The sequence below is a fragment of the Haliotis cracherodii genome, unplaced genomic scaffold (assembly GCF_022045235.1).
Source record: "Haliotis cracherodii isolate W230 unplaced genomic scaffold, xgHalCrac1.p SCAF_5, whole genome shotgun sequence".
Taxonomy (NCBI): domain Eukaryota; kingdom Metazoa; phylum Mollusca; class Gastropoda; order Lepetellida; family Haliotidae; genus Haliotis; species Haliotis cracherodii.
The window spans coordinates 51996915-52021598 of NW_027266308.1; the positions used below are offsets into that span (position 1 = coordinate 51996915).

Consider the following 24684-nt stretch of genomic DNA (forward strand, 5'->3'; position numbering starts at 1 on the left):
AAAGCGACTAACGGGATCGCTGACTTGGTTGATGCATCGTCGTATCCCAATTGCGTGGATCGAGGCTCATTATGTCAATCACTGGATTGTCTGGTACAGACTCGATTATTTACAGACTGCTGTCAGCTGGAATATTGCTGAGTGCGACGTTAAACAACAAACAGAACAGACTCGACAAACCAAAATGTTAAAGCTGTAAATCTGTATCTGCGTACATAAATGTCCACCCTTTCAAAATGTCAATCCTTCGTTGACTTTAACAAACGCCGATCTCCTTGACCTTTGTAAACTACGTTAGATTATCATTGCGCTGTTGCCTCAACATGACTGGTCACTCATAGAAAACACGCACAAGACACAGTATAACAAAATATTCTTTATATACATGATCTGTGTTCAGTGTATAATACAGACAGACGAGACCCCAACAAAGCCGTTGAGTCTTGTGAGAAGGTTGTGTTCATGGAACGCTGCTTTGAACAGTTTTTCAGTACCACCACTACATTTTCACCCGTGAGGAAAACCCAGTGTGATGCTCTCAGGTCTAGACGTTCATTACCTCTTTGGTAAAACCCACGAACATGGGTATTGTGCTGACAGAGAAAAAAAATCATCATGGCAGATCTGGGATTTGAATCCACGATCATAGTATTCTGGCACGCCTAAGGGACGCAACTGCATATAATTCATTCTTCCATTATTTTTATCACATTTACCCCTTTTATTTGTGTGCTCAGTCCACATTGTCAGTGCTTTTTTGTCACATATCTTTCCTCTGTAACTCTTATGTTCTCAATTCTCTTTGTGTTTGTTTCATGTTCATATGTTATCTTATAGCTTATGCCATCACAGAAACTGATATTTAACACATTTCCTTTCGGGCAAATATATTATTAATTTTATTATTAACTGCACAGACTGGGGCGCCCTTGCCCCTTGAGATAAGTACAGTGTTGAAGAGAGAGACTGGGAAAAAGCCAATCTCATTAAAATCAGATCTTCTGGCTGCCGCTAAACAAAGCTAAGATATGATTTTAATGAGATTGGGAAAAAGCGAAATACATGCACACTATAAAGAACACAATTGATATATTCTATTTCAACCAGTTCAACGACAGTCTATATTCCCTGAAACACTTTTAGCGATTCTCATCCGGTTGTGCCCTGCCGTAAAGTTTAAAGCATCATCATACATGTAAATTAAAACATTACAAACACAATAACACTTATACCAAAAGACAAAAACTCAACAAAATCATTCAAGTAACAAACGGTGCAATAAATTATCATACCAGTACTTCAATACGGTTTGTGACCCTCCCATTCAAGTGTATGTACGGAAATACAAGCCCTCGCATGGGTGATGGGCAAAGCCATTCATGAGTTGTCCCCCTTTGTTTGATCATTTCAATGGTTAGAGGTGTCTGTCAGTGTGGCATGTTTCTTCTGTTAATGCTCCCATTCAAGTCTTTTTCACATTTCCATGCACTCCACTATAAGGGTCACAAACATATCTCCAAGAAACCATTTTAATGAAGACGTCCAACGTTGTCATGGGTAATATGCTATGGACCATTCGTGACCAACACGTGTTATTCGGGACAAGCTTCTTGCAGATTACGGAGCATCACTGCTCCCAGGTGCGCCCCTTCTCGGTGAAATCTGTAGTCGAGTAGGCCTCGTTAGACGCCCCGGAGTCGTAAGACAGGATCGAGTCCCCCTGTAAAGACACATTCCATAATAAAACATGCAGTTATATTTCTATTAGAACTGTAAGATATTTACAATTATATAGCTATTATGTAATTCCTGATACACCACTATGAAAATATTACACGATTCTTCCACATCCTTTGTAAACATGCATGCGAATCTAAACATGTCAAAGATGGGTAGATGAATGTATTAACAAATTGAAATACAAAACAAAGCCATATAAACTGGGCTAATTTTTTTAGTAAACTTATATATAAACTTAGTATATTTCCGGTGAAATATTTCTGTGACAATGAGAGAGTTTTGTGTATCGCTGTTTTGAAGAGTATTTTAGTTATATCCTGGCGTTGGGAGGGTTCAGGTTTTAGACATTTAACACTGTGATGAAACCCACTATCACGTGTATACATGGTGTTGACCAACCTAGAAAGATAGATAGAGCGAACCGGGATTCGAACACACGACCATGGGTTTCTGGCATGCCTTAGGAACGCAGGGATCACTGAGCCACCCACATCCCCTGTGGCAATTAGACTCCGCCTTGTTTGGTCTGTGCAGAACATATTCAATTATTAGCAGCCCGTCGTGATAAAGCTGTTTTACTCCTAATGCAACACTTAATCAGCTATTTATCAACCTTGCAAAGAGTACGTGTAAGTATATTTATGTCTTAGGAAGAGTGATTGAGTTGGGTTTAACGCCGCCTTGGACACTCAGTAGTCGTTAAACAACAAACCAACTAACTACTTACGTCCAATGTGATGATGGAGAGTTCTATTTTGTTCTTCAAGTCCATCACAGGGTTTGGAATCCTTACTCGCGGCAATCGATGTGACCTTTGCCTGAAAATCAAGGTCAAGGCGTCACAACGTTAACGTCTGATCGTACAAGGAATAGTTACAAACGTAGTAATTGTCGGTTTTAGTAAAAGTTACCAAAACGAAAACGTTACCTTGATTTCAGCTTCCATACGAGTAGACCAAGAATGACAATCAACACAGTTACTGCAACTGCCGACGTCGCACCTATCCTGCAACCCCCAACACACTTGGACTCGTCCTGCATGGGCATCACGTGACGTGAGAGTTGCCGTTGACATCGATGGTTGATAGCATCGATAACATCTGGTGGTATACTATTTTCCGTTCCCCTGTCTTGCAGTAAGTCTAGCTTCCACGGAGGCGGACATGGCGCGAGAAGGATGAGTTGCTCCTGTGTAGTATTGTGGTGCTGAAGTCTGTGACAACACTCTACCATTCTGAATCAAAGCCAAAACAGGCAGTCAGTAACATGCAGAAAATGTATACACATACGAAGAATTACCTCCACTTCTTGTGTTACAGCTGTCACGAAATAAACTGAAATATAGGAAAACGTGGTCCACGTATTTCACGTGCAGAGTTTCTTTGTCATTTCCGTCACAATCAGGTGTGGCACATGCAGTCACTTTTAAGATATTTTCGCAATATGATTCTTCACACGCAAATTTTCATATTCTCAAAAATACTGTATTGTCACTCATTCTGTTTCCTTTGTTTGAAGGATGGCATTGAACAATTGAAAAATACCTCAATAAAATCGTGTAGTGAGACTGATCAATACAAACATCCCAATTGAATCCTGAGTTATGCCCGGGTTATGTTTTATGGTAATATCTATTAAGATTGCCCAATAAAGCCGTTATAACGCTGGACCATGTATTTGATTCGCTTTACGCTTGAGTTGATGAGGACACCGTTTTATAAAGATTGGCCTTAAAAGATGCTTACGGGGCAAATCTGTGAGCCAAGGTTGAATTTCATCACGCATATTCAGCGAGTGGGTGAAGCTTGTCGAAAGCCGCAATAGGCACTATTCCAGGCATGTCACAGCCTTGTGAAACGGGGTTTAACGTCGCGTCCAAGATTATTGCAGTTATATAGCGACGTTCATGCACGTGTGTGTGTGTGTGGCTGCTTGTACTAGTCCGGACTGATGCCGATTTATAGTGCTAGCCCACCGAGATACCATGCCGCAGTTTAACATGAATACCCCACTCAGGCACAGTATATTGACTCCGAGCCGACAAGTGCTTGTTTTAGCCCCTAAATGCCGAGCGCCAGACAGGGTAACAACAAGTACCATCTTTAAACGTCTTTTGGTATGACGCGGCCGGGGATCGAACCCCGAACCTTCCGCTATCCAGGCGGACGCGCTACCCGCCGTTGAAGGGAACCAGGCTGATTATGAACCCCACGAAGGTGAAGGTCATTTAAGTATTGGATCCATTCTTGATGGTTTTGTTGGCAGGTAAGGACCACGTTTTCATTACAACGTGTTTCCTCGTGCTGTGATACAGCGGAACCTCCTTTGTCCTGGAGTTATATATAGTTTCCATAACATCAGTCGCATAAACGGGAACCCGCATTACTGTAATATTCTTTGTACAGATTGTAAAGCACGTGATTGTGACAGCATGGGTTCCCTTGTGGCGAGGTTCACACTATATATGGACCTGTGGTTTAACGAGGCGACGCGATTTGCTATGTTGAGTTGCGTTCCTTAGCAATGCCAGGATCAGCTTGACGTGGGTTCTAATCACAGATTTGTCCTCAATAATTATTGATCTGCCCTATTACGCTGACACATATCATATTTGAAATAAAAACCCAACTCTGCTGTGGGGTATCCTTGTGGTTAAGCGTTAAATCGTCTCGCCGGATATGGGTTCGATTCCCAACATGGGAACAGTGTGTGAAACCTTTTTCTAGTGTTAACCTCCGTGATACTGCTGGAGTATTATACTGCTAATAGCGGCGTAATATAATACTCACTCAATTACTCACTTGAATGAGAAATCACTCACTCATATAGCAGGATACGTCCGTTTGGCATATCGAATACAGGTAATACGAAATATCTCAAGATACATTTTTTTTCCTGTTTTATGTCTCTGGACTTTATTAAAAATATAACAGGTACATCTAAGCACGTTTACCGGTAACATATTCTTCGCGTCACGTCAACTTATTGTGAGGTGAGGTGAAATTGGGTTTAACGTCGCGTCCAAGATTATTGCACTTATATAGCGACGTGCATGCACGTGTATGTGTGTGTGTGGCTGCTTGTACTAGTCCGGACTGATGCCGATTTATAGTGCTAGCTCACTGAGATACCATGCCGCAGTTTAACACGAATACCCCACTCAGACACAGTATACTGACTCCGAGCCGACCAGTCCTTGTTTTAGCCCCTTAATGCCGAGCGCCAGACAGGGTAACAACAAGTACAATCTTTTAACGTCTTTTTGTATGACGCGGCCTGGGATCGAACCCTGGACCTTCCGCTCTCCGGGCGGACGCTCTACCACAAGACCACGGAGGCGGTCTCAACTTATTGTGACTTATAACATAGGTGCAGATGTGGTTTTAAGACGTACACGCATACCGTTATTCAGGGGAAATAACTGTTGATTAGGAACTGACTTATGCAGATCTTATCACGGATATGAAGATATTATTACTGGTTTATGTCCACCTCAATCAAAGCTTATACCAGTTTTATATGTTAGACGCAATAAACCTAACGTACCGAAAATCATGGCAAATAGATTGCGCAGAGAATGTATTTATTATCCACGACAATTATTGCTCACCAAACTAACTTTGAATATGTTTGTTTCTTGGAACACTATTTTGTATTTTCATGATATTATCCAGTCATAAATGATTGACTTGCATTGATATCTGGTGAAATAAACGTTCTGGCCTCCAGTAATTTCCATTTTGAAATCATTTGAATTATTTCTTATCGCATAAAGTGAGTATGCTTTATTGATTATGTCCGACAGCCAATATTTTGAATAATATTTTACTTCCAGTGAATGACTTCTAATTTCGTTTCATTGCACTTTCGCCTTTTAGAAACACACATTTGCTCAGTGTCGAACTCGCCTACACCAAGTGTGGTTCAGATACACGGAATCGCTGACTGTTACAGCTATTTAAGTGGCTTAATGTATAACAATCGCTTCTTCAATTTCAGTGACTGCAATCGAGAAATGGAAGTTATTGATATCTCCATGATGTTATGTGACGGTTATTGATATTGCTTGGAGTCGTGTAGACGACTTCAGATCGTCTCCGGGATATAACTGTATCATCGACATATTTTATATTACTGTCATAGTGTCTGTTTGTTTGCTTTAGTATAACTACCATCATGTACTGATTCACATCATAGTCAAAATCGTACATCATCTATTTAAATGTATGAATACACAGACATATTATACACGGTTTTTTTAAAGTCGTGTCAAATAGGCAGCACTTTTAAAGTTTCTTAATTTTACATAGGACCAATAGCCCTCTTTAAGTTTAATACTTATCATTTTACTTTTATTTACCAGTCGAAATGTAAATCAAATCTGCAATCGGACCATCAGTAGAACGGAGTACAACAAAACATGACAAGATTGTGTGGCTAAACACTTTTTATTGTACATATATCAAATATTTCCTATATTTTTCTATAACGACCGGTCAAAAACAAGTATACTCTTGAAAATTGGATTTGACAAAAACTTACAAACGTTACGAAAATGTTACATTCGGCTGAAAAACAGTCGCCGAAACACTGCATACGTAATGTGCAAAACACAACTATGAGACCCATATCAAATACATCAGCATCGAATAACCGTTTCTTGTTTGTTTCATATTAGCCACGATCAAACATGGGTGTATACTTTCATATCCCCGGCAATATGTATGATTACATGTCAAAGAAGGCTCGTATAAACAATTCTGATAAAGTCGTATAGAACCTGTATAACCATTGGACACTCACCTGACTGTGTCCAGTAACAAAGATGAGTATCCCTTTGTCGATGAACAAATATCATGCCTGCCAAAAACCGATGTTCAGATTTCCGTTGGCGATTGTCTACATTCATCTGCCCTTGCCCGTATACTCCGATGACAGTTGGGGCCTCTCGGTGCATTCATCACAATGGTATACCAGTCCGCGTGATCCTCGCCACTCCAGCTTCAAACAGCACTACCATCATCAGCTATGGTACAAAGGTCTCCCCAGAAGCATGCTAAATTATCATTACTCTGCGTCGTGGTGGCTGTGCAGAGTTCAAACTTCTACCGACCGTCCAAATGTTACACTGAAACTTGACACAGCGAATAAGAGGAGTGTCGCCCGCAAATATAGCATCAACATTTTTTTCAATATCAGAGTCAAAGAGAGCAGCCTCGTGTCTTGTTGATGTGAAACGCAATATTGACAACGATAGCACGAGGTGTTTGGCGTCAACAGTGCAGCGATTGTTTATATCGGTGTACACTGACGTTATGACAGACAGTGTGTTTTGCGTAGATCTGCGAGTGTGAGTCTGGATTGACACAAGCTAAAGAAACAGAGCGCTGGCCGTTTGGCCGATATCTCCTGAGTAGAATTCAATGTATTTGTTTGATTATGTTTATACACCACACATAATATAAGAGACTGGTATATTTTACTGGCATTCTTTATGTAGTATAGTTCATCAATAGCCGCTGATACAGTATTTATTTTGAAGAAGCACGCCATGTTCATTGATTAATATCTCATAGATCACCGCTGGGCATGGTTCGAATCAAATGACGAGATTACGCCCTTGAAATGAGTCAGTTTATATCAACACCTAGGCGAAGCATCATTCACATGATCTTATAGATACATTAACTCGTTGAATTAATCTTTATGATTTCCAAAATTTCGCGGAAGATTAACCACCAGCATCTGTATATACTTATTGCAATTTCTTGTTTTTATGACGGTAACGAATTTGGCAGATTTCTGCCTGTTCAAAGTAGGAACTATAATGGCTGTAGTTACTTACTTGTTTTGACATGCACGTGCAAGTTAACCAGTAAGACCAGTAAGCATCATAAGTAACGCTTGGCGGTCGGGTAGCCTAGTGGTTAAAGCGTTCGCTCGTCACGCCGAAGACCCGGGTTCGATTCCCGACGTACCATCAACAAGTACCATCTGTTAAAGTCCTTTGGTATGACGCGACCGGGGATCAAACACCGGACCTTTCGCTCCCCGGGCGGACGCACTACCACTAGACCACGGTGGCGGTCCTGGCATTGAAGACATACACTGAACATCTAACTGTAACCCACCTGTTTCAAAATGTCGCGACAAGTGAAGATTCCGGGGTAGAATAGGTCTTCAGCAACCCATGCTTGCCGTAAGAGGTGACTATGCTTGTCGTAAAAGGCGACTCACGGGATCGGGTGGTCAGGCTCGCTGACTTGGTTGATGCATGTCATCGATCCCAATTGCGTGGATCGATGCTCATGATATTAATCACTTGATTATCTGGTCCAGACCGCCGTCACATAGCTGGTATATTGCTGAGTGCGGCGTTAAACAACAATCCAACCAACCAACCAACCAAAAAGTCCGTGCACACAAGCGACATAGATCCCCATGACTGAACCAACACGATAACCGTGGGGCAGGAAGTCACTAATTACGTGCTGAAGGGTCACCAAGTATGCAATTAACATCATCAGGCTGTCACACCATCACCACAGCAAATACAGGCTGAATTATGAAAATGCGTGACCTATAAAACTCCATAATTTGTTTTGAATATGTCAAGGGTACAGTCTGCATGTGTTGATATTTGAGATTCAGGGTCGAGTTACTCTGAAAATTTAAGGTTTGATAGACATACTTTTGATGAGTGCGTTTTCCATGTTTGTAGAACAGTCGCATAACTTTGAAATCAGATAAGGGGCGGTCGGGTAGCCTAGTGGTTAAAGCGTTTGCTCGTCACGCCGAAAACCCGGGTTCGATTCCCGACATGGGTACAATGTGTGAAGCCCATTTCTGGTGTCCCCCGCCGTGATATTGCTGGAATATTGCTAAAAGCGGCGTAAAACCATACTCACTCACTCATTGAGATCAGATAAGATTTGATAATGTAACTTCTTTGAAGAACAGGGATTAACTTTGAAATATACGGCTCGACTTTTCATAGGGACATTTGTATCTTTCCATGATACACAAAACAGAACATCTTAAGTGTATATTTATACAGAATGACATATCTGATTGTCCCTATCAAATGTTGAGTGGTACATAATTAATTTTTAACATTTTACATACTACAGACGACACTCGAAAAATCGGACTTCTGGTAGACACGGACGTGGTAAAATTCGCAGTGACGCGTTTGTGCAAAGTGGCCAACACTCCTGCTTGGGACGATCCCAGTATTGTTTTACATAACTACTCTTTTCAGGCAGAGTACGTGCGCGATCCGAGTAGTACATCGCTACGGCTTTGCAGCTAGTGCGCAATATACCCAGCTGGCAACCCTGTGTACGATACTGATGCAAGTGACAAAAATGGACCATGCCACACATTCATATTCCTTGGATTTGTGGAATTGGAGGTCTCATCTGTGTTTCCCGTTTGTTTGAAATGTACAGGATGTTTTTGGGCAGTTAATGAAAATGAGATTAATAGGAACTCACGGCAGGTTTAACGACAGTTTATTAAGTTAGAATTAAGATTAACTAGAACATATTAAGGGCGGAGATCCGGGATTTATAAAAGGGTGGGATACAACAACAAGATCCTCTCTCAGTTGGGGCTGGAGAGTAAACATACCAAATTTAGGTTTTAAAGAAGGTGTGTGTGTGTGTGTGTGTGTGTGTGTGTGTGTGTGTGTGTGTGTGTGTGTGTGTGTGTGTGTGTGTGTGTGCGTGCTTGATGACACCCCTCTGGATCCGCTTATGCATATGAGACATTATGTAGGACACGGGAGTACGGTTCATTTCTTTGCCAGGATATCGATGGACAAAACGAACTAGAACAAAGTTTTATATGAATAACTACATACTATTACAAATACAAGCATGCCATATATGCGCGGTCAAGGCCTGACACGCACAGATTTCTGTGATTATTAATCTACTTCATTATGTGTCTGAAAGCAGTTGTAAATTCACTCACTTATTTACATCCTGACAGTAATTTTTTTACATTTCTGCTCTGGGCTTTTAATGACAGATTACGTAGGACGTTTCCAAAGAGGGGAATCGAAGTCTTCTGTTGCACGCCACCTCAACGTCCACCACAGCACCATTTGCCGCCTTTGGGACCGATACACGCAGTCCAATTCCACTGCCGACCAAGAGTTACCACCCCTGCACCGGATCGCTACATTCGACTGTTCCACCAACGTCATCGCAATGTCACAGCTACGGAGACTGCAGGACGTATCCCTGGTTTGAGGAGGATTTCGGACCAGACTGTCAGAAACCATCTCCGCGAGGCTGGAATCGACCCAGGAGACCAGTTATCGTCCCTGTTTTGCAACAGATCCATCTACAGCGACGCTTGCGTTGGTGCCATACCTTACAGCCTTGGAATTGAAGAAACTGGAGACGAGTGTGGTTTAGCGATGAATCACGATTTCTTCTTCACCGGCGAGATGGAAGACAACGTGTTTATCGTCGTTTGCCCCACATTGTGTACGTGAATTCGACAATTTCGGTGGCGTTAATGCCATGGTGTGGGGAGCCATACCCTACACCACGAGATCTGACTTGGTTGAGGTTCAGGGAAATTTGACAGCAAATTGTAACATGAATCATATACTTCAACCTCACCTTCTTCCAATCATTGACCACCAGAGGAAGCTGTTTCAACAGGACAACGCTCCACCGCGCACAGCTCGTGTCACGGTAGACTACCTGCATAATGCCAACATCAATGGCTTGCCCTGGCCGTCGAGATCTCCAGATCTCAACCCAATCGAACACCTCTACGGTGAACTCGATCGACGTGTACGTCAACGTCAGAACACGCCAGACACTCCCACAACTGGCCAACGCGTTACAAGCAGAATGGCGCAGAATTCTGCAGGACAAAATTCGTACACTTATCCAGTCAGTGCCGAGGACATGCAGAGCCGTGATTGCTGCCCGGTTCAGCGCAACCTTGTGGCCTTATGTGACATGAAAATGAACAGTTTTCAATGCCTTTGTACAACGACAACATGTGACTATCGAGCTCCAAATTTTCATATTTGTATCTATGATATTAAATTAAGTATTTCGACTTTATTAGGTACATAAATTTACTAAAAATCTACCTGTGCGTTTCTTTTTTTGAAGAGTGTATATGTATATAGTTGCAGCCTCAGAATAAAGAGTTGCACGTTCATCTCACAATTATATTTTGAGGTACATGAAAAATATTTTTTTTATTGTATTATTATATTTGTTTCATTTGGTATATTATCTCACTCCAATTGGGTGGAAGTAGTAGACTATTAACATAATTGAGTTTGACAGATATATAAATATTTATATACTAATCAAACGAAGTTCAGGAACACCCGATTCTTTCATGTTACTCCATAGTTAATCTGGCATGACAAAACAGCTTAAGGGTCGGTCGGGTAGCCTAGTGGTTAAAGCGTTCGCTCGTCACGCCGAAGACCCGGGTTCGATTCCCGACATGGGTACAATGTGTGACGCCCATTGCTGGAATATTGCTAAAAGCGGCGTAAAACCATACTCAGTCAGTCAGTCAAAACAGCTTAAACTATAGTAATTAGAAAGAATCGGGTGTTCTTTGACTTCTCTCTTTAGTGGTATATTATATCACAAACTGGCAGTGTTTATGATGCGTTGTTGACTTGTTTGAATTATTGCCAACCCGGAAACTGGTTATCAATACAAGTGTTTGATTTGAGTCTGCGGAATTCAGCACTCTTGATGAGTGGGTACACCCTAGGCTGGACCTGGAGGGATGTGGTTCTCTCTCAGCCCTCTCTACACTTGCCGGGGCAGGTCAACCAGTAGCCTTGCTTCAAGGCTGTACTGATTTAAATGGGTGTATTCTAATTCTATACTTATAATAGGAAAGTCCAGATAAGCGGACGGTTTAAGGACCGGTATTTATATGATCTAGAATAAGGATTTTAACTGATAATATTTGCCTTACAGACTTGGTCAGATCTACCCATCAGGAACAGGGAAAGACAACACGGCGCTTCTAATTTTTGTTAATTTTAAAATTATGTCGGGTGGATGAAAAACATGGGGCCACACTATCTGCTCAAAGTCGTCAGATGGTCCCATACTATATGCACTAAGTCGTTAGATGGTCTCAAACTGTCTTACTCGGTCGTTAGATGGTTCCATACTAACTGCACTAAGTCGTCAGATGGTCCCATACTATCTGCACTAATTCGTTAGATGGTTGAATACTATCTGCACTAAGTCGTCAGATGGTCCCATACTATCTGCACTAGGTCGTTAGATGGTCTCATACTATCTACACTAAGTCGTTAGATGGTCCCATACTATCTGCACTAAGTTGTTAGATGGTCCAAAACTGTCTTACTTAATCGTTAGATGGTCCCATACTATCTGCACTAAGTCGTTAGATGTTCCCATACTATCTGCACTAAGTCGTTAGATGTCCCCATACTATATGCACTAGGTCGTTAGATGGTCCCATACTATATGCACTAAGTCGTCTAGGACAGGAGGACTCCAGGCTCATATTGCGGTCGACTCAAAGTTGAACGTCTACGGGAAATGCACTGAATGGTTACCTATATCTCGACCTTTTGTATTAAAACTAAGCACCTTAAAGTTGAAAAACAGCTGAACTTTGACTGACCTTCAAAGTTTGGTAATATTTTCCACCTGCTCTTTCCACACGCGTAATCGCCGGAAACTATCGCTTTTATTTTCTGCTAATATTGTGTCATGTTGTGGCGTGTGTCAAATGGCCGTGTCGGTTGTAGACATTCGCACGTGGACAGCAGGTAGGAAGACGCGCGTGCACGTGCAAGGGAGGCGAGAAGTTAACAATAAACAGTAAGTAAACCATTTCACATGATGTCCCGGCATTAATGTACAAAATGCATACGTATATAGAGTTGGGGGCTGGGGATTGTTTCGAACAAACTGATTTGTTCCAGAAAACAATGTTAAAAGGTAACTGTCAAGCAGTGACCAAAACGATATCTGTCGCTAACAAAACTTCCCAGCCTAGCCCAGCCCAGCCCACCCCGCCCGTATAGTAAATGGGTCCCTTAATTTCAATTGGATATGGATATCTCAGCTGACAAAACTTAAAATCTGCTGAATTTGTGTTGACACCAATTCATGAGAAACGTCCTTTGCTGCTTGTTGGAAAGTTCAGTTATCAATGTTGCTACAAGCTTCGTCGAATATATCTCATCTGTCCTAACACTGACCAACAGAACTGTTGCAGTTCACATACACAGTTAATGACACTTTATATATGTACTCGTGATGACATTTACCCATGATAACAAAGCAGATTTAACTTACCTTTGTTGTGGTCCAGAGTTGCAGCGGCTGGATACGGCGCTGCCCTGTGTCAGTTGGCGAGGACAATGGTTAACGGGTCGCGAGCGTGGAGCACATGATCGCGGTAAGGGGACACCCGCCGACAGGTGCTTAATGTACGGCGCAGCGCTGTGGAATTTGTGTTAGAGTATTGATGTTACAACAATGACTGTTGAAGCTACACCTTCAGCCTGTTTTGAGTAAAAGTGTCCAATCACTGTGGTCGGTTTACCGATGCGTTGTCGGCTACACCATCACATACACGAGATGTGATGGTGTGAGCGTGGCATCAGGCAATAGTGATATCATAGTGTGGGCGTGGCATCAGGTAATAGTGATGTGAATAGTGTGGGCGTGGCATCAGGTAATAAAGATGTGATGGTGTGGGCGTGGCATCAGGTAATAGTGATGTCATAGTGTGGGCGTGGCATCAGGTAATAGTGATGTGTATAGTGTGGGCGTGGCATCAGGTAATAGAGATGTGATGGTGTGGGCGTGGCATCAGGTAATAGTGATGTCATAGTGTGGGCGTGGCATCAGGTAATAGAGATGTGACGGTGCGGGCGTGGCATCAGGTAATAGAGATGTGATGGTGTGGGCGTGGCATCAGGTAATAGTGATGTCATAGTGTGGGCGTGGCATCAGGTAATAGAGATGTGACGGTGTGGGCGTGGCATCAGGTAATAGAGATGTGACAGTGCGGGCGTGGCATCAGGTAATAGAGATGTGATGGTACGGGCGAGGCATCAGGTAATATAGATGTGATGGTGTGGGTGTGGCATCAGGTAATAGAGATGTGATGGTACGGGCGTGGCATCAGGTAATATAGATGTGATGGTGTGGGTGTGGCATCAGGTAATAGAGATGCCCTATTGTAGGCTTGGCATCAGGTAATAGTGATTTCATAGTGCGGGCGTGGCATCAGGTAATAGAGATGTGATAGTGCGGGCGTGGCATCAGGTAATATAGATGTGATGGTGTGGGTGTGGCATCAGGTAATAGAGATGCCATGTTATGGGCGTGGCATCAGGTAATAGAGATGCCCTATTGTTGGCATGGCATCAGGTAATAGAGATATGATGGTGTGGGCGTGGGATCAGGTAATAGAGATGTGATGGTGTGGGCGTGGCATCAGGTAATAGATGTGCCATGTTCGTGGCGTGGCATCAGGGAATAGAGATTACATGTTATGGGGATGGCATCGGTAATAGTGATGTCATATTATGGGCGTGGCATCAGTAATATTGATATCATAGTGTGGGCGTGACATCAGGTAATTGAGATGTGATGGTGTGGCGTCAATAATAGTGATGTTATAGTGTTGGCGTGGCTTCATGTAATAGAGATGTGGTGGTACGGGCGTGGCATCAGGTAATAGGGTCCATGGTAATAGAAATACCCTATTATGGGCGTGGCATCAGTATTAGTGATGTCATATTGTGGACGTGTAATCAGGTAATAGAGATGTAATGGTGTGGGCGTGGTATCAGGTAATAGAGATGTAATGGTGTGGCGTCAGTTATAGTGATGTTATAGTGGCTTCGTGTAATAGCGATGTGATGGTAGGGGCGTGGCATCAGGTAATAGAAATGCTCTATTGTTGGCGTGGCATCATGTAATAGAAATGTGATGGTGCTGGCGTGGCATCAGTATTAGTGATGTCATATTGTTGGCGTGGCATCAGTAAGAGTGATGTCATAGTGTGGGCGTGGCATCAGGTAATAGAGATGTAATGGTGTGGCGTCATTAATAGTGATGTCATAGTGTGGGCGTGGCATCTTGTAATAGAGATATGATGGTACGTGCGTGGCATCAGGTAATAGAAATGCCCTATTTTGGGCGTGGCATCAGGTAATAGAGATGCCATATTGTGGGCGTGGCGTCAGGTAATAGAGATGTCATATTACGGGTGTGTCATTAGTAATAGAGATGCCATGTTATGGGCGTGGCATCAGGTAATAGAGATTCCATGTTATGGGTATGACATCAGTAATAGTGATGTCAGGTTGTGGGCGTGGCATCAAGCCATAGAGATGCCATGTTATGGGCGTGGCTTCAGGTAATAGAGATGCCATGTTATTGGCCTGGCATCAGGTAATAGAGATGGTGATGGTGTGGGTGTTATTATATGCTTATAAAAAACACGTGGCTCTGTCACAAGCCCGTCATTCAATGAGAAAAATCTTTTATATGGGTATACAAACACTGATACTAAACCTATTGAACTATCTACTGGCTACCTTACCGTCCTGTTATTTTCTTTTACATTGCTTTGAAATGACAATGGGGAGCTGCCATAATTAATAATGCAAGGGCGGGTGTTCTATGCCACCGCACTCCCTAATAATTAATTCAGGACAGCCCTCGTGTATCTCCTGGATATCTGTTTCATGCAGTTTCAAATTACGCCCACACTTTGTTGAATTATTCATTAATGGAACTATTCCCCATCAATCTGTCATCTGTGGTAAACCATCTCCTTAGTTTTGATAACACGTGTCACAGACATCTGACACAAGACGTTTCGGAGTCAGTAAGCGCATGCGTCGTGTGTCGCATCTTACAGCAACCGGACATGAACGCCAATTCAATTTTGTGTACTTTTTTTTACCCGGGAGCTTGGATGAAATATGGCATACTGCAGCGTGAACAAACAAAGAATAGTCAATGACAAGTTCCGACTGATGAACAGCTGATACGCAATTAACTGTATCGGGTGACGCCTGACTGACAATTAAATACTATATATCCGTTTATCTTTACCCGGTTTAATATCCTAGGTACACCCTGGGCCTGAAATACTCCAAGTCACTCTCAACACTATTCGGTCAAATACCCTTCTCTGATGTTTTTCTTATTAAGATTAAGTTTACTCTTACATTTCCTAGGCGGTTGTGTGTGTGGGGGGGGGGGGGGGGGGGGGGGGGGGGGGGGGGGGCGGACGTCTAAGGCGCCGTTATTCGCTGTGCAGAGTTGCGTCTCTTTCTCACCCACATCATGTACAAAATAAACAAGCAAATACACTGTTTGTATCTCCCGTATATGCAGAGGCCATATAGGAAGGGAGTGGGCCTCTTGTCGACCAATCAACCAATTTATGTCTTGTTCACTTGTAGTACCGTCATAGCATATGTAACCTATATCGATCACTCCGACTTTCTTTGGTACATTCCTTTTGTACTTCGCCTACTGACGCCCCTTTCAACCTCCCTCCCCCATCACTCGTGTAGTTCCCAGGTTGCGTCCCCGACCCCCTCTCTGAGTGTTTTCACCCCGTTCTGGTCCCGCCTTGACCACGGCGGGACGCTCCCTGCCCCAGTCACCATATCTTACGTCGACCACTACCCTGCATGTAGTGATGACGACAGTGACTACTGGGTCTACGAGGACGAGGACGACTACAGCTTCGTGGAGGACCGCGAAATTCATCCTCTGGGGAAGGCGCTGAAGAGTGTGGCTGCCTTCTGGAGGAGAATCTGAGAGAGAGAGAGAGAGAGAGAGAGAGAGAGAGAGAGAGAGAGAGAGAGAGAGAGAGAGAGAGAGAGATGTTTGAACGAGTGTAAGCGTGTAAGCGTGTAAAAGTGAATGAGTGCGTTTTGCATGCATGTTTGAGTGAGTGTAATTAAGTGTGCATGTGTGAGAGTGTGTATTTCGCATAAGTGGCGATATTTTTTTCATGTGCGTTTGGTATTAAGTTCATATTTCCCCGAAGATGTGTTTTACATGTGTGTTTTGGTAAGAGGTGAGTGTACATGTGTGAGAGGATGTGTTTGGAAAGTGTGTTTGTGTGAGAGGATGTGGTTTGGTGCCGGCGTGATAAAGCATTTCTCCCTTTTGGACTGTTTTGGCTACACCATTTTTTAGTTTTGTTTTAGGACACACCCTTTCGATATTTGTTATTTGTTTTGGCTCACCTTTTGGCTGACATTTCTAAGTTTATTCAGTTCTCTTGATATCAGAGGACAGTTTTTGTGTTCATGCTTGGCCCTGATTTCGACACTTTCTTTTGGTACTTGCTATTCTATTTCTTGATCATATCTAAATACATATGGATTAATGGTATACACACGAGACTGTTTTCCTTCCTTCCTTGGGTCTAGTAACGACTAGGTGACAGCAACACAGCAGTAAAGGCAGCTGACCATGTCTGGTGTTGAGATAACTTTCAGATGTAATATAGAGAAAAATAAATGATCAAATGAAGATATTCAGGGGACATTTGTCCTGACCCGTTGTGTCTGCGCAATGTGTTGGAAGACTGGATATTTTACGAACACTTCACTTACTGTTATTTCCATGCATGTATGACAGATCGAGAGTGATCTCCCTTCGCCTTTACAACCGTTTCTCTTATAATATCGATTCTTTAGATATCAAAATTTTCGCAAGTTTGGGATAGCTGGTTTGATAGAATACTTAGCAGTTTAGATATGCATGATCCCGATAGAAATAATCATGCTTTTAGAATGACGATAAAATGATAAACGTAAGTTTCTTAGCAAACTAACACTTAAAGCAACTGTGCTTATGAGCGGTTTATTCGTCTCTGCACATGTTGTTTTGAACATGGCCTTCCCCAAATCTGTCCACAAAAGACATGTACATACAACCAATGCTGGATGTCACAACAAATAATGACGAGCAGGTTATCAAGTACATTATTTTCTCATTAAACGACCGGGGTCCTGCCTTGAAACGTGGATGATCAGGGATATAGCTGGCGCCGTTGTGGAGCCGGCGTTAATTCCTCACTCACATCATATACAAAATAAACAAGCAAACGCACTGATTCAACAAGTATCTTAGTGAGCTTTCATCTCCCGTACGTGTGAGGGGAGTGAGCTTCTTGTCGACCAATCAGCTAAGGGAGACCACTCATGTCAGACTATTTCTCCCCGTGTATCAGTGGAGATGCTAGTTGTGGACCGACCATTTGATATTCTTATAAATTGTCCCCGAAAATTCTGGGAAAAAATCATTTTGTTTACTGTTGAAAAAGAAAAGAAATTGCCTGACACAAATATTACATTTCTTGCAAAGTGTTTTTCTTTAACACAGCATTCAGTCTCATAGTTTTAAAATTAAAAAAAATATGGTTTTGTAGCTGCAGCTTAGCAATCATATACCGTATTTCCTCTATGAGACGCCGGGCCTCTAATAGAAGCCGGGTCAATTGTTCAGTGCAAAAAATAGAAGCCGGGCCTCTAATAGACGCCGGGTCGATCAATTGATACAATTAATTATCCCTTTTTGGGACCTAAATTCGTGGTCATAGTGAAATGGGGGTATTAATAGAAGCCGGGCCTCCAATAGACGCCGGGTCGATCAATTGATACAATTAATTATCCCTTTTTGGGACCTAAATTCGTGGTCATAGTGAAATGGGGGTATTAATAGAAGCCGGGTCAAAGGCTTGTCCGAAATAAATAGAAGCCAGGGCGAGGAAATACGGTAGATCTATTCGCGATATAAACATATGAACTAGCCAAAACGCCACACTCAGCAATAGTCCAGTTTTATGACGGCGGTCCGGCTGTAAATGATAGTCTGGACCAAAACAATCCAGTGATTTGACATCATGATAATCGATCTATCCAATTGGGATACGATGATATACATCAACCAAGTCAGCGAGCCGGACCACCTGATCCTGTTAGTTGCCTTTTACAAACCAGCGTGGGTTGCTGAAGATCAATGCTAACCTTTATCTTTTCAATAAACAACTGGCAAACATTTGGCTCATTCTGTTGAAGTGAAGTACAATGATTGATTAAATGTAGCGAATGAAGTTCTAAAACATTTAAAATTATGCGCATAAGCAGTGTCACACTTGCAATATAATGAATATAATGGTCGTCACATCGCACAACGGAACCGAACATGCGAGATCCAACCTGTCCCAAAACTATAACCTCATGGACGTTAGGGCAATAACATTTAGAGTTATGTCCCTTTACCACTAGGTGGCTCGTACGGTCGTACACACATGGTAATGTTGACAAAGTATCAACAAAAAATATCAGGAGTATTTCTTCATCGACAACAAAGCATTTTATGAATGAAGTGGTGATAGTGGAAAACATACATCGAAAGGTATAATGATAATGGCTTCAGTAAGCAATAATATGCCGAGTGCATCATTTGATATAGCGTTGATTGTAAGCCTCCGGACTGTGACACCCTGATTTGTCAGAGGTTTGGCCAAGTCTTTGGACTTAGGCCTGTGATTTCCTCTTCTTTCTTTGAAGATTCAGTGCACCAGGCAGATTGTTCGAATTTGTGATAAAACTGATAGTTAGTGAGTAACCTAAAACTGATGTAGTATGCTCATGGTAGTGATGGCTGTCACGAAGATATTATGTGTGAGAGTTTTGTGAGACTGTCATTTGTTAAACAGTTAGTCTGGTGTTTCCTATTCTATTGTTTGTTGTGATATACGTCAATGACAGTTAATACAGGAAATTTTACCATCAACAGTATTATTGTTTCCACATATTCAATTATAAGATTTAATAGACTATATCATCATGTATATGTTAGTCTATAATCAGCTTTATCATGAAAGAATCTATTACACAATACATATCTCTCCTCTAAATTTAAAGCAGTTATTATGCCTGATGCTGATTTCCTACATGGAACTGAGCTGGCTAGACTTACTTTTGTATAAAACTAGATTGGTTTGTATCCATAAAATACATATATTCCACATTCATGGTGATAAGCTGATTATAGAATGTGTCAACATGTCAGTGCATGCATGGCCACAGTGTGGGTGATTTGTGATCATGTAACTCCAGACACTGCATGGCGTGCACAAACATAAAGACACAAGTTTAATCAGCTTGTTACTTGGCAGATTTTGACAACTCATTGTACATATTCAGAGCTCCAGATAACTTTTTGAGCAATTGAGTTTTTACTCTAGGGTTTCGATTTTATTGGGTTATTACATTTTTTATTGGGTAACCAACATTTTTTCACTCATCTATTCATCTTTTGTGTTTTTCCTAAAATAAGTGAACATTTTAGGATTTAAAAAAATAAATGAAATTATGTTTTAGATGTATATAACTGTTCTAAATATATAGGCTTGACTCGGAGAGTAAATTAGCTCGTAATTGTGTTTCGGAAATTAGCTCCTTTTTACACATGCTGAAAAAGCTTCATGGGTATTTATGCATGCTGTTTTCATACATTTGATTTTTTTTTTAATGCATGCGTTTCTGTACGCCAGTTATTTGAAAGTAATTGTGTTTTAAATATTTTAGGGGGTATTATACGCAAAATTGCTGCTTAGCCGTAGCTCTGCATGTTGATTTGGTTTGTTGTTTAACGCCGCACTCAGCAATATTCCAGCTATATGATGGCGGTCTGTAAATAATCGAGTCTGGATCAGACAATGCAGTGATTGACAACACGAGCATCGATCCACGCAATTGGGACCTATGACATGCATCAACCAAGTCATCGAGCCTGACCACCAGATCCCATTAGTCGCCTTTTATGACAAGCATAGTCACCTTTTAAGGCAAGCATGGGTTGATGAAGATCTATTCTACCCCGGGTCTTCACAGGCCCTCCCTGCATATTGAAAAAGGGTAGATGAATCTGTCATACATATAGTTGTTTCCCATTTCTTGCGTTATTCCAAGTATGGTACACATGCATTATACCGGACACCATGTTTGTTTAATGCCACTAATAATGTAATGTATTGTGTATCTACTATGGTAATTAAAGATTTAACAAAAGCATTTAATTCAAGCTTGAGTAGGGGGCAAGCCCCCCAAACCACCTGTTGTTTTAGCGAGGCGACAGAAATGGTGCCTGAAAAACATAGAAACAGTTACTAAGGAATGAGCTCATGCACATCCTAACCAAAATGGCGGAAGGTGTCCGGTATACTGCTTTTTTACCCCAAGTATAAACACAGTGAGAGTGACATGGTTAGAAACATTTTGTTATTCGTACTATCGTCACAATCTTTCTTCATGTCTTGTGTAGGATGAGGATAGTGAGAATATGATCTGCTGCAAGAGTATGGAATCACAGACTGACTATGCTCAATTTTGTGCTGAAATATGGCAGAACTACTGCTAGTAACTACTGTGTTTTGTTATACTGTTACATATACACACTTTTGTTTTGAGGCATTTTTTTCTGTCTCATAGGCCCAGTCGTCTAAGGCGCCGCGATTCGCTGTGCAGAGTTGCATCCCTTGAACACGCCAGAAACCTATGATTGTGGGTTCGAATCCCGGTTCGCCCCGATTATGTTTCTAGGTTTGTCAGCACTATTCCCGTGCTCGTGGGTTTCATCGAAGTGGTAAACGTCTAATACCTGCATCACTTTGGGCTTTCCTCCCACATTAAGCTGACACGCCGCGATATAACTGGAATACTGTTAAAAGCAGCGTTAAACCCAACTCACTCACTCACTTTTGTCTCATAAATGTTATGGAGAAAGAATTATGATTTAGTTTGATTTTTGTTCCAGACAAAATGGAAAGCAAAGTGCCAGAGACCAGTATACCCCTATCATCACTAGGTAGATTTTATATTTACGCCATCCATGGCTATGCAATAGAGGTTATGTTCACAGCAATATGGGAGTTTGTTGTCAACTTTAACTGGAAGTTCCCGGGCAACACCAGTGTCTGGTCTTTTCCTATCTACGGCTTGTCTACGATGATGATAGAGTATCTGTATCTTCGCTTAAAGGACAGAGTACCCCTGGTTGGGAGAGCACTCATTTATACAGTATGGACGTACATTTGGGAGTTCAGCACTGGATATGTACTGAAAAAGTTTGATGCCTGCCCTTGGGATTACACACCGTTTGAAGGAGATTTTATGGGACTGATTACACTGGAATATGCCCCCTTGTGGTTCATGGGGTGCATGATCTCGGAGCAGTTCGTCATCAAATATACGAGGCAGATACACTGGGGGCCTCGCTTCCCCGGTAACTCCAAACCCACTTCATCCAATGGAGATGTCAAGAAATCAGACTGAGGACTGCTTAGTTCACACAAGCTGTTACCATGATTATGATTCATAAATAATATTTTTGTAATAATAATCATATGTCTCCCTTTAGTTCTGATGACATGTAGATAGTTGAGGTGGACAGAAAAAAGTCAGCTAATTAAGCTTGAATGGATCTTGTAAAATTGAATAGAATATGTATAATAAGATGTCCATCGGACAAGGATAGCTTTCTTGCATCTTATCAGCATTTCCATATACTGGGTAGAAATACTTTCTAAATTAGTTCAGTGTGTACAGAGTGTGACAGATATGCTTAGTGTCCCCTGCTGTGATATGGCTGGAGGTTGTCTGAAGGCACAAAGGCGTGTTATGAAAAAACAATTAGCAGCTACAAGCTATGAACACAGACTTTTCTAGAACACCATGACACTGATAATGACCATATATCTTGTAGCTCCTAATTTTGGTGTCACAACCCCTTGTGTCCAAAGGGGGAAGTAACCATGACAACCATCATAAACGCCATACTCATATTCCAAATATATCTCTATCCAAGGATGAGTCTAATGTGATACGCTGACAGCAGGAATCTGGGTTATTCCAAATGTAATTCTATCCCAGAATGTCGTATGTGATATGCTGGCAGCAGGAATTCGGGTTATTCCACTGGTGTCACTATCTGTAATAGACCATGATAGATGACCATGATAGATGCTGATGATGCATATTATGACATAATAACCTCCATTGTTACCTTAGTATTAAACATCAACAGGTAGATCAACGCTTCTACATCTGTGGGATGGTATTTAGTCCAAGCATTGGAAATGGATGGATAATTGGCGGTTAATTTGTTTTGTTTGGGTAAATTGAATTATGCACTTCACAGTCTATTTTATGTATTTCCTGCGTGTATTTTTAAAATTATTAAGACTTAAACACTAATTCATTTAGTCATGTTTAATTTTGTGGAATGGAAGATGCATGTTCTTTTGTTTTTGTTTATCACAAATGACATGATTTTAATGAATGTACTGATGCATTAGCTTCCCTGACAGCTGATTCCACTATTAGATTATTGTTTACTTTGTTGTATGGCTGAAATAGATGTGTTTTTGGTAACCATGGCAACAAGCCCATGACAAAGGTAACAATATTGGCTAACCTTTCAATTTCAGGGAACAGCATGTACTGATTGGGTTCAAAATATATTCTAAATTGATAGCTTTATCCAATTGCTGACAATACTACATGTTTCTTTGCTTTGTACAAACTGTTAATTTGTATGTGACATATCGCACAAACTCTTTGTTGACTACACTTTGTAATGTGTAATACTCACAAACCAGTTTTAGAAAATCTGCACCTTATGCTACTGTGATAGGAAGAAACTTAACAAAACTGATAAAATGATGTGTTGAAGTTACCGGGTTCAGCTTCTACATGTAATAGTGCTGATTGGCTCCGGGTTTAGTCTGTGACTCTGGCTTCAATGATCTTGTGTGCCCCTTTGACCCTGGTTAGTTATGCTCAGGCAATACTTAGGGTTGGGAACCCCTTTATAATCCTTAGGGTTGGGAACCCCTTTACAATCCTTAGGGTTGGGAACCCCTTTACAATCCTTAGGGTTGGGAACCCCTTTACAAGCCTTAGGGTTGGGAACCCCTTTATAATCCTTAGGGTTGGGAACCCCTTTATAATCCTTAGGGTTGGGAACCCTTTTACAATCTTTAGGGTTGGGAACCCCTTTATAATCCTCAGGGTAAGGAACCCCTTTATAATCCTTAGGGTTGGGAACCCCTTTACAATCCTTAGGGTTGGGAACCCCTTTACAATCCTTAGGGTTGGGAACCCCTTTATAATACTTAGGGTTGGGAACCCCTTTATAATCCCTAGAGTTGGGAACCCCTTTATAATCCTCAGGGTTAGGAACCCCTTTATAATCCTTAGGGTTGGGAACCCCTTTATAATCCTTAGGGTTGGGAACCCCTTTAGAATGCTTAGGGTTGGGAACCCCTTTACAATCCTTAGGGTTGGGAACCCCTTTACAATCCTTAGGGTTGGGAACCCCTTTACAATCCTTAGGGTTGGGAACCCCTTTACAATCCTTAGGGTTGGGAACCCCTTTAGAATGCTTAGGGTTGGGAACCCCTTTACAATCCATAGGGTTGGGAACCCCTTTAGAATGCTTAGGGTTAGGAACCCCTTTACAATCCTTATGGTTAGGAACCCCTTTACAACCCATAGGGTTAGGAACCCCTTTACAATGCCTCTGGTTAGGAACCTCTTTCTGCCCAAGGTTGAACCTGTCTCACTCACTCTGGATTTGTTTACTCTGAGTAGGACACCATGACATTGAAATCTCATTATGATCAAATATGAGTTCTCGCTACCGCTAAACAAAGATCTGAGGACATCCCATTCAGGTCACGTCAGAACAAACTGTGACCGAGCAATGAAATAACTAACAGCCTCACAACTTCTCACATCAGAGCATTGCTTTGTTCGACAGATTCTGTAAAAATCTCTAGTTTCAATGGGATAAATGAAACGGAAGAGACTTTCCATAGGCCATGGGAAGTACTTCCATA

The 24684-nt window shown here is 41.7% G+C and overlaps 2 protein-coding genes across 4 annotated transcripts; one reads left to right on the top strand and one right to left on the bottom strand.

Moving 5' to 3' along the window:
• Window positions 1-308: 308 nt before the first annotated feature.
• On the bottom strand, window positions 309-13330 carry LOC139442747 (uncharacterized). 3 transcript variants are annotated; one of them, XM_071223630.1, is made up of 5 exons: window positions 7872-8172; window positions 6544-6868; window positions 2669-2974; window positions 2468-2558; window positions 309-1720 (listed from the first exon to the last, which is right to left on the bottom strand). In XM_071223630.1, exons 3-5 carry the CDS (start codon window positions 2971-2973, stop codon window positions 1628-1630), a joined length of 489 nt encoding a protein of 162 aa, XP_071079731.1. In that variant the 5' UTR covers window position 2974; window positions 6544-6868; window positions 7872-8172; the 3' UTR covers window positions 309-1627. The 3 variants fall into 3 exon arrangements, with proteins under 3 accessions (XP_071079731.1, XP_071079732.1, XP_071079733.1); XM_071223631.1 differs by lacking the exons at window positions 6544-6868; window positions 7872-8172 and adding an exon at window positions 13083-13330; XM_071223632.1 differs by lacking the exon at window positions 6544-6868.
• A 5759-nt stretch (window positions 13331-19089) lies between these two features.
• Window positions 19090-23680, top strand: LOC139443355 (transmembrane protein 229B-like). The gene is made up of 2 exons (XM_071224342.1): window positions 19090-19193; window positions 21600-23680. The coding sequence occupies exon 2, from the start codon at window positions 21605-21607 to the stop codon at window positions 22115-22117; it is 513 nt and encodes a 170-aa protein (XP_071080443.1). The 5' UTR covers window positions 19090-19193; window positions 21600-21604; the 3' UTR covers window positions 22118-23680.
• Window positions 23681-24684: the final 1004 nt, after the last annotated feature.

Coding starts and splice junctions, on each gene's coding strand:
- LOC139443355 (XM_071224342.1), top strand. CDS start 21,605: ATGGAAAGCAAAGTGCCAGAGACCAGTATACCCCTATCATCACTAGGT.
- LOC139442747 (XM_071223631.1), bottom strand. CDS start 2,973: ATGGTAGAGTGTTGTCACAGACTTCAGCACCACAATACTACACAGGAG. Junction 2,559..2,668: donor GTATGGAAGCTGAAATCAAG/GTAACGTTTTCG, acceptor CTTGATTTTCAG/GCAAAGGTCACATCGATTGC. Junction 1,721..2,467: donor TCTCCATCATCACATTGGAC/GTAAGTAGTTAG, acceptor GTGTCTTTACAG/GGGGACTCGATCCTGTCTTA.